This window comes from Thermobia domestica, chromosome 9, assembly GCF_964235325.1.
Source record: "Thermobia domestica chromosome 9, izTheDome1.hap1.1, whole genome shotgun sequence".
Lineage (NCBI taxonomy): Eukaryota > Metazoa > Arthropoda > Insecta > Zygentoma > Lepismatidae > Thermobia > Thermobia domestica.
Window position 1 is genome coordinate 48,637,214 of NC_137462.1, and position 11,438 is coordinate 48,648,651.

Below are 11,438 nucleotides of genomic sequence, written 5' to 3' on the forward strand. Positions count from 1 at the left end.
AATTGGACAATGTCGCATTTGTCTTTAAAACTCCTTTAGAAGTACAGGTTGTTTATTAATTTTCACGAATGTTCACTATTAGTCAAATATTGGGTTTATCCTGTAAATTTTTGCTTAATACAGCTCGTATCTATTAAGTATGAAATTAAGATCTTTGTTTACATTCTCAATACTTCTTCTGTTATAATTTACCTGTGTTTGTCTCAGCAGGCTCGAAGGAGGAATGTTCTGAAAGATTCCCGGTCTGGGATTTAGAACAGGTTCGAGACCTTCCGAGTTGGTTGCGGTACATGTTTTACGCTATACTTACACCAAAAGTCATTTCACTATATAAGGCTGTTATTCCGAACTAGGAAAAGGACATTTTTCCTTCTCGTAAATACGCTAGAATTATTATGAAATATTGGTGTTGATTAATACGCAGTCGTCCTTCTCATTTCTCCACCCACACCATCATACAGTGCAGCCGATGAAATGTGGTGTCGGGTGTTGCATCGAAAACAGGACATACGAATTGAACAATTAACTAACCAACATAATTGTACAAAAGCACTATGTGGCATACGAAAATAAAATTTTAAAAAATGTAAACACAATTTATTCAACGTTCTCTAAGAAAACTTCAGGCATACTAGGGGAAACATTCCTCGTGCAAACAACATTACTGCCATCAGTTGTTCTGTGAGCTTACACCGGGTTTTAACTTCGCAAGTCACACACACTATATATAATTCACTTGCTTGTCTATTCCATTCTCTGTTGTCATTATTCCTCTTTTTTATATTTTCTTTGTAGACTCTACTTCCTTGTCTTATCATCAATTTGATCTCTTATCTCATTAATGTTACTTGCAAAGTTTGAAATGGCCTGTTGTGCAGAAGACATATTTTTCTCACTCGATACTACCCAAGTTGTTATTACTTTGTTGAGGAAAGATTCCTATTTAGGGGAGTGTATTAATAGTTCTTGAAATATGATTCTTAAAAAATTGCTTATTAATATTCAGTTTTCACGTGGCTGTCAAAGAAGCCTACACTACCTAAGAAAATTAACTCATAAATGCGTGCTTACTTTCTTTTGTTTTCCATTCTGCTACACAGTTTTCTTTTTATTTTGTAACTCTGAGATCATTTTAGAAAAAAGTATCATTATATTGGTTAGACTTTAAGATGGATCACCACACGCAAGTCAGTACACATTTTACTTCATTCCCTTAACTACTGCGTAATGAAACGTTACATATTATAAATATTGTACTATAAAATAGTTATGCTTCACCTACAACACAAGGTACTGATTCATTTGATTATGTATTCTGATATTAACAAAAGTAACAAATAAAAGAAAAAAATTAATTCATTTTTCAATGAGTCCACCAGATGGCATTCCCTGTTAGATCATACTAGATCTGTGCTCGGTTTTTTGGAATCTTTATTTGTATATGTAAAGTATTTTAAAGTAACGATCTCATGAAATAGATATATTGTTTAACTGTTTTTCGTCTTAATGTTTCACATTGTCTTTGAACGTTTAATCTATATTTAAGGAAATAAATTTTGAGAAGGAAATTACACAGAACGTCATAATGCATCGTTGCCAAATTTGGACATGTTGACAGTCGCAGTGAGGAAGTTCCTTGTATGTAGCGTTGTAGCTCGAGAAGCGGAATCTAGCACGTCCGTGAACTTGGCCCCCCACTTTGAGCACTAACGATAAAATTAGTGTCAATCGTTAGTGCATCGTTAGTGCTTCTTAGTGCACCAACCCCTAACGTTAGTGCTTAATTAGTGTAGGAGCTACAAGCAAAAAACCTTTGGGGGGGCCAAGTTCACGCACTTCAAGCACTAACGAAATAACTAGTGTCATTCGTTAGTGCATCGTTAGTGCTTCCTAGTGCACCAACCCGTGACGTTAGTGCTTCATTAGTGTAGGCTCTAGAGCCAAAACAATGGTACACGCTGGCCCCCCCACTTCAAGCAATAAGGAAAGGAATAGTGCCGTTCGTTAGTGCATCGTTAGTGCTTCAAGAAAATACTAAAAGGTTCGTTAGTGCTTCACTATTAGTATAGATATAGCCAATTATAAGTCACGAAACTCCCATAAGAAATGCATGGGGAGTTTTTCATTGCGTCAAATTACCGCCAAATTCCAAAGCACTATTGACCTCTTCTAGTGCAATCTTTAGTGCATCGTTAGCGCTTCTTACTGCAAAAACCGCTAACGTTAGTGCTTCATTAGTGTAGGAGTTATAAAGAAAAAACATTTGGGGGGCCAAGTTCACGCTGCCCCCCCACTTCAAGCATTAACGATAAAATTAGTACCATTCGTTAGTGCATCGTTAGTGCTTCTAGAAAACACTTATAGTTTCGTTAGTGCTTAAATATTAGTGTGGTTATGACTTATTACATGTCACGAATCTCCCATAAGAAATGCATGGGGAATTTTTCATTGCGTCGAATTACCGCCAAATACAAAATCACTAATGAATTCTTGTAGTGCAATCCTTAGTGAATCGTTAGTGCTTCTTAGTGCACCAACCCTAACATTAGTGCTTCATTAGTACAGGAACTACAAGTGAAAAACCCTTTGGGCCTAGCGTGAACTTGGCCTCCCCACTTTGAGCACTAACGAAAAGATTAGCGCCCTTCGTTAGTATATCGTTAGTGCTTCCAGAAAATACTAATAGTTTCGTTAGTGCTTCATTATTAGTGTAGATATAGCCAATTGTAAGTCACGAAACTTCCATAAGAAATGCATGGGGAATTTTTCATTGCGTTAAATTACCGCCAAATTCAAAAGCACTAATGATCTCTTTTAGTGCAATCGTTAGTGCATCGTTAGTACTTCGTAGTGCACCAACCCTAACGTTAGTGCTTCATTAGTGTCGGAACTACAAGTGAAAAACCCTTTGGGCCTAGCGTGAACTTGGCCCCCCACTTTGAGCACTAACGAAAAGATTAGTGCCATTCGTTTGTATATTGTTAGTGCTTCCAGAAAATACTAATAGTTTCGTTAGTGCTTCATTATTAGTGTAGATATAGCCAATTGTAAATCACGAAACTCCCTTAAGAAATGCATGGGGAATTTTTCATTGCGTTAAATTACCGCCAAATTCAAAAGCACTAATGATCTCTTTTAGTGCAATCGTTAGTGCATCGTTAGTACCTCGTAGTGCACCAACCCTAACGTTAGTGCTTCATTAGTGTAGGAACTACAAGTGAAAAACCCTTTGGGCCTAGCGTGAACTTGGCCCCCCCACTTTGAGCACTAACGAAAAGATTAGCGCCCTTCGTTAGTATATCGTTAGTGCTTCCAGAAAATACTAATAGTTTCGTTAGTGCTTCATTATTAGTGTAGATATAGCCAATTGTAAGTCACGAAACTCCCATAAGAAATGCATGGGGAATTTTTCATTGCGTTAAATTACCGCCAAATTCAAAAGCACTAATGATCTCTTTTAGTGCAATCGTTAGTGCATCGTTAGTACTTCGTAGTGCACCAACCCTAACGTTAGTGCTTTATTAGTGTACGAACTACAAGTGAAAAATCCTTTGGGTCTAGCGTGAACTTGGCCCCCCACTTTGAGCACTAACGAAAAGATTAGTGCCATTCGTTAGTATATCGTTAGTGCTTCCAGAAAATACTAATAGTTTCGTTAGTGCTTCATTATTAGTGTAGATATAGCCAATTGTAAGTCACGAAACTCCCATAAGAAATGCATGGGGAATTTTTCATTGCGTTAAATTACCGCCAAATTTAAAAGCACTAATGATCTCTTTTAGTGCAATCGTTAGTGCATCGTTAGTACTTCGTAGTGCACCAACCCTAACGTTAGTGCTTCATTAGTGTAGGAACTTCAAGTAAAAACCCTGTGAGCCTAACGTGAACTTGGCCCCCAGCTTGAGCACTAACGAAAATATTAGTGCTATTCGTTAGTATATCGTTAGTGCTTCCAGAAAATACTAATAGTTTCGTTAGTGCTTCACTATTATGTAGATATAGGCAATTATAAGTCACGAAACTCTCATAAGAAGAACATGGGGATTTTTTCATTAGGTCAAATTCTCACGAAATTCAAATGCAGTAGTTGTCTCTTCTAGTGTTTCGTTATTGCTTGCTAGTGATCTCTGTGCACCATTAGTCAGTGTAACATTAGTGCACCAAGGCCGAACATTAATGCTTCTCATCGTGAATGCTTTTATTGGCTAGCGTATAGTTAGCTCCCCTTAAGTTTTATTTTCTACCGTCCATACTGTTGATGCACTAATGTTTGGAGTTCTGCAATAAGAGGTACTAACACTACAATATACTATAACCATTACACTATATGTGGTTATTAGTGCTTTTAAATATGTGGGAAATTTACAAAATGAAAAATGCTGTGTCTAAATTTAGCCCCGCACGATTGTCAAGTGCTAGTAAAACTATTTACATGGTTAGTGCTAAGTAATTTCACATTAGTACACTAAACAGTAACGATAGCACTATCATACTTTAGTAGTTATTAATGAATAACTCGTTCGGGGTTAACTTTAGATTTTTCAACTTTTACACATTTTTTTACTAATTGTGCCACAAAAGTGGGACTAACACCAGTGGGTAGTGCATTAATAGAGCCCTATTAAACACTGACTGCTGTCATAGTTTAGGAGTTATAAGTGAATAACACATTCCGGGCTAAATTTAAATTTATCGAAGTTTACAATAATTGTCTCACAAAGGTGGAATAATCGTCAAAGGTTAGTACAGCGTTAATACTCCAAAAATCTCTAACGTTAGTGAAATTGTAGTTTGGGAATTATTAATGAATAACTCGGACGAGACTGAGTTTAAAAGTATCGAAAAACACTAATTTTCTCACAAAGGTAGGACAAACTTTAAAGGATAGCATCCTTAACGCTTCAAAAAATAATAAGTACTAACGTTAGTTCTATCATATTTTTGGACTTATTAATGAAAACTCAACCCGGTCTAACTTTAGGTTTTTCAACTTAAACAGTTTTACACTAATTGTAACAAAAAAGTAGGACAAACACAAGCGCTTACTGCATTGCTAGAGCTATAAAACATTAAGAATTCTCGTTAGTGCTTTCATGAATAGTCCAGATAGGATTGAATTTAAATTTTCGAACTTTACACTAATTGTCCCACAAAGGTAAGATAACCGCCGAAGGTTAGTGACTGTTAGTGCTTCATGAAACACTAATCACTTAACGGCAGTGCCGTCACAGTTTAGGAGTTTTACCAAATAACTCGAGCGGGGCTAACTTCAGGTTTTTCAATTTTTACACAATTATTGTAAAATTCGATAAATTTGAATTGAGCTCCGTCCGAGTGATTCACTGATAACTCCTAAACTGTGATAGCACTATCGTCAATGCTTAGTATTTTTGAAGCACTAAAAAAGCACGATCCTTTAGCGATTATCCTACCTTTGGATTGACAATTATTGTAAAATTCGACAAATTTGAATTTAGGCTCGTGCGTGTTATTCGTTAATGATGATAACACTAGCATTAGTGCTTATTCAGCGGAGGACTAAACGCTGGTTAGGGCCATTTTTGTCAGACAATTAGCGTAAAATTGTACAAAATTTAAAGATCTAAAGTAGCTCTCCACCACCCGAGTTATTCATTTTTAACCCCTAAACTAAGATAGCAGTAACATTAATGCTTAGTGTCTTTCGGAGCACAAACGATGTACTCATCTTTGACGTTTATTCAACCTTTGTGAGGCAATTATTGTAAAATTTGCTAAAATTAAATTTAGCACAGAGTGAGTTATTCACTTATAACTCTTAACCCTTTCACTGTGGAAGGCGACGGAAAAAAATTTCCCTAACCTGCGAATGTCGATTATAGTCGACGTGTTAAAATTTGTCTGTATCTTGGTTTTGTCGATTGTAGTCGACAAAGGTTTTCTGTGTGATTTCTATTGTTTATCGAAAACAATAGAACACAAACAAAAATGAACGGTACAACTTTGGCGACTACTCTCGACAAAGCCAAGATACGGACAAACAAATTTTAACACGTCGACTATAGTCGACATTCGCATGGTAAGGAAATTTGGTTCTGTCGACAAAAGTCGACTTCCTCTGTGAAAGGGTTAAACTATAATCGCGCTAACACTAATGCTTCCTGTTTCGGGAAGCAATAAGGATGCACTAACTTTTGACGTCTATATCACCTTTGTAGGACAATAATTGTAGAATTAGAAAAATTTCAATTTAGTCTTGCAAATAATGTTCACTAATATAGAGTTGAATCAAAGCACTAACGTTAGAGTTTAGTGTACTAATGGGTACTAACGATGCACTAACATGTCAAACGTTTCTTTAGTATTTGAGATGCGTGCGGGGCTAAATTTAGACACGTAGCATTTTCCACTCTCTAAAATTCTTCCACCAAATTTAAAAGCACTAATAACAATATATTAGTGTAATGATTACTATTACGTTCGGGAATTTAACACAATGAAAAATACCCCATGTATTTCTTATGGGAGCTTCGTGACTTATAATTGGCTATATCTACACTAATAGTGAAGCACTAACGAAACTATTAGTATTTTCTACAAGCACTAACGATGCACTATTGAATGGTAATAATCTTTTCGTTAGTGCTCAAAGTGGGGAGGCCAAGTTCACGCTAGGCCCAAAGGGTTTTTCACTTGTAGTTCCTACACTAATGAAGCACTAACGTTAGGGTTGGTGCACTACGAAGTACTAACGATGCACTAACGATTGCACTAAAAGAGATCATTAGTGCTTTTGAATTTGGCGGTAATTTAACGCAATGAAAAATTCCCCATGCATTTCTTATGGGAGTTTCGTGACTTACAATTGGCTATATCTACACTAAAAATGAAGCACAAACGAAACTATTAGTATTTTCTGGAAGCACTAACGATATACTAACGAATGGCACTAATCTTTTCGTTAATGCTCAAAGTGGGGGGGCCAAGTTCACGCTAGGCCCAAAGGGTTTTTCACTTGTTGTACAATATGAATGTATATATTTGTAACTTCACTAAAGTACAATAACAATGTTAAAAACAATGTTCATACTAGTGGACTGTAAGGCTTGATTCGTACACCACATGAATGCAACCAAATATAAATTCACTGTATTTAATGATTACACCTTCAGTTTGCACACAAAAATAATACACGAGAATAAACATATTCACAAGGTCTTTAGTTGTAAATGATTTTAATACGATGGCTTATTATTTGTGCTGTGTTGTATGATTTCGACCATGATATATGGTCCACCAAAAACTGCATGTTCTTGCTGCCTCCACATTCACACACACCAAACAAAAGAAAGGCGTTAAGCAACTTGAACACTGTTGCCAGCTAAAGGCACTCACACTGTTAAATACACAAATAATCCCAAACATACTCCCCCCTGTTGGTCAGCTAAGGTCTGACCAAATAAAACAAAATGATACATATAAAAAACGAAACAAACACAAAACTTGAAGCAATATTACAACTGTACTTATTTTTTATTACTCAAATCTCAATTTTAATCCTTGTTATATGGTAATGCAACTAGTTTCTTGATGGAACGTTTATATGTTCCAGTTGTAGTACGAACCGTCACTACGCGAACTAAGAAATCCTTTCCTGGGAACACTTTTTCAATGATGCCCAATTTCCACTGCAATGCAGGAACGTTGTCTTCAATCAGCAAAACTACATCTCCGACCTTGAGATTGTGCTGCGGTAAAGTTGTCTTAGAGCGTTGTTGAAGACCATGTAAATAATCTCGGGACCATCTCTTCCAAATGTGTTGTTTTAGTTGTTGTATCTTCTGCCAACGAGATAAGCGGTAGTGTGGTAGATCGGTGAGGTTAGGCTCTGGTAAAGCTGTAAGTGCTTCTCCAATTAAAAAATGTCCAGGGGTGAGAACACTGATGTCGTTAGGCTCACTTGATAGCACTGTAAGTGGTCGAGAGTTGAGACAGGCCTCAATCTGTGTCAGTAATGTTGCAAACTCTTCATATGTTAACACTGCACCCTTTGTAATACGAACTAGATGGTATTTCATTGATTTTATACCGGCTTCCCATAGTCCTCCAAAATGCGGCGAATTTGGTGGTATGAAGTGCCACTGAATTCCTTCGGTCGATGCAAAATCATGAACTTGAGAACTAAAAGGATCTGATGAAAACAGCTGATACAATTCTTTCAATTCGTTGTTGGCTCCAACGAAATTTGTGCCATTGTCGCTGTATATATTGAGACATCTTCCTCGTCTGGCTATGAATCTGCGTAAAGCTGCTATGAATGACTGCGCACTAAGATCTGTTACCAATTCCAGATGTATTGCCTTGGTGGATAAACAAACAAACAACGCAACATATGCCTTACGTACAGATCTATTTCTAACTGCTCCTGATTTTATGTAAAACGCTCCAGCGTAGTCCACGCCTACGTTTAGGAATGGTCTGGCTTGCTGCACACGAGCTGCTGGCAACTGTCCCATAAGTTGTTTTGAACCACTGCCCTTTAACTTGAAACACGTGAAGCAATGATGGATCACTTGTTTTACTACCTGTTTGCACCTGATGATCCAATATTTCTGGCGTAGTGATGATATTAATAATTGGGGTCCAGCATGAAGTAATCTTAAGTGTTCTGCTTCAACTATAAGTTTTGTCAAGTGTTGATTTGAAGGCAGAACTATTTGATGTTTGGCGTCAAACTGAAGCTGACTATTCTCCAATCTTCCTCCAACTCGGATCATGCCTTCACTATCTAAAAATGGATGTAAATTGTTCAATTTACTTCTTGACGGAACAATGTTTCCATTACGAAGATGCTGCAATTCGCTGTGAAATCCAATTTCTTGTGTCCATTTGATGCAAACATGGAGCGCTGTGTGGAGTTCTTGTACTGAAAGACCTTCTGTTAGTTTGTTTTGCTTCTGTCTAATGTTATGAACAAAACGTCTACAATATGCTATTGTCCTAACTAACCTTGACAATTTTGAGAATCTTGTTATGGTTCCATTGCACCAATTGTCTAAAGTGACTGTCAATGTTATGGTTCCCTTACTCTCTGGAACTTGATCTGGTTGCAATGAATCCTTACTTGTCACTGACCAATTAGATTCTAAACTAGAAAGCCATTGTGGACCGTGCCACCATAATGAATTGTCCTTTATGGAAACTGCATCTATTCCTCTTGAAATCAAATCTCCAGGGTTGTCTGAAGAAGTTACATGTTTCCAACAGCTAACGTCAGTTAAGTCTTGAATTTGAGCTACTCTGTTGGCCACGAAAGGTTTCCATTTGTTGCACGGAGAAGCTAGCCATGCCAACACGATTTGGGAGTCGGTCCATAAATGGACGCTACTTATGTTCAATTTTAAAATTGGTAAAATCTTGTGAACTAACTTTGCCAAAACAACTGCTGCGCATAACTCCAGACGTGGGAGAGTGATTTTCTTGACTGGGGCCACACGTGATTTAGCACATAATAACTTAACTGATATTTTTTCTTGTTGATTGATCGATCGCATATAAATGCAAGCTCCATATGCTCTTTGAGAAGCATCTGAAAAACCATTGATCTGAATCTCCTCTATGTTTCCTTCAACGAGTACATATCTGTCGAATTTTATCTGATTGATTAATGGAAGTTGCTTGTACAATTGAGTCCATTTCCTTGCTAATTCCATTGGTATACTGTCGTCCCATTGAACCTTTTGCCGCCACAATTCTTGCAAAAATATTTTGTATGAAATGACAACTGGTGAAATTATTCCTAATGGATCGAATATAGAGGCAATGATTGAAGCAACCTGGCGTTTAGTAATGCACTCTTGAACCTTCATTGTTGACGTCTTGCTTTCAACGAGAAATATATCCTTGTCTGGATGCCATGACAATCCTAATGCCTTGACACCTTGGCCCTCATGGAACTGGATTGGACGCTGCACTTCTCGAAGCTCTGGCGAGATGGATTCCAATAACCTTGGATCATTCGAACTCCATTTCCTAAGTATAAAACCTCCCTTTCCCAGTAACTCTATCAATTGCTTCTGGACCTCTAGAGCTTTCTGTATGTCGCTCATGCCACTACAAACATCATCAATATAGAAATCTCGACGTAATATTTCTGCTGCTACAGGGTAATTATGCTCTTCTTCGTCTGCTAATTGCTGTAGGCATCTTGTGGCCACAAATGAAGCACATACCGTACCATACGTCAGTGTTTTCAACTCAAAAACTTGAATCGGTTCATTTCTAGATCTTCTCCATAATATACGTTGTAATGGCGTGTCTTCTGGATGAACATTGATCATGCGATACATCTTAGCGATATCTGCAGTGAATACTACCGAATGAGTTCTGAAGCGCAAAATGATAGAAAACAAATCTTGCTGTATTGTAGGACCAACTAAGAGAATGTCGTTGAGGCTTTTTCCGCTGTCAGATTTTGCTGAAGCATCAAACACTACACGGAGCTTTGTTGTAGAGCTTGTGGGCTTAAAAACTGCATGATGTGGCAAATAGTATGCAACGCTGACGTCTTCCTTTTTACTCTCATCTATCCTTACCATGTGACCAAGATCTTCATATTCTTGCATGAATTCTGTATATTTAGCTTCAAAATCCGGGTGTTGATCGAATCTTCTTTCCAATTGCTTTAATCTAACCAATGCCTGCCGATAAGAATCGCCTAAAACTGTACGGTCTTCAAGCAAAGGCAATCGTACAATGAAACGCCCTGTATGATCTCTTGTAGTATTCTGAACGAAATGTCGCTCACATGCAAGCTCTTTGCTTGATCTAGGTGTAACAGTAATTTCTTCTAGTTCCCAGAATTTTTGAAGTTGTTGCTGTAGATCTATGTTTGTCTTCACAAAACATGTTGTTAATGGAATATGGGGGTCACGTTCTTGAGGAATGCGTCCTGCCACGATCCATCCCAATTCTGTCTCCTGAAGTACTGGAAAATCACCTGGCCGTGTTTTGTGTCCTGACTTCATAATTATGTAGAATACTTCCGCACCTAAAAGAATATCTATGTCTCCAGGCGTATTAAAGGTAGGATCTGCTAGAACAGTGTCCTTGGGAATGTTCCAATCGTCATAATTAATTCTTTCTTCCGGTAGTTTACTTGTAATGTGAGGAAGAACTGAACAACTTATATTCAATGAAAATGTGTTAACACATGAATGGACACAAATATCTACAGAGTACTTTGTATTAGATATTGATTGATTTATACCTTGAATTGGAGTATACTGTCTATACCGTTTGATGTTCAATTGTTGCACCAAATTCTCTGTTATGAAATTGGTCTGACTAGCACTGTCTAGAAGCGCGCGACAAGGAACCAAATTTCCCTTATTATCCCTTACTTTTACTATTGCAGTAGATAACAACACTCTTGCGTTAGGCCTAGCCTTTAATGCACA

The 11,438-nt window shown here is 37.4% G+C and overlaps 1 protein-coding gene across 1 annotated transcript; it reads right to left on the reverse strand.

Moving 5' to 3' along the window:
* Positions 1-7,532: 7,532 nt before the first annotated feature.
* LOC145660805 (uncharacterized) lies at positions 7,533-11,006 on the reverse strand. Its single transcript, XM_081726219.1, has one exon. It carries the CDS (start codon positions 11,004-11,006, stop codon positions 7,533-7,535), a length of 3,474 nt encoding a protein of 1,157 aa, XP_081582345.1.
* Between the last annotated feature and the right edge of the window lie 432 nt (positions 11,007-11,438).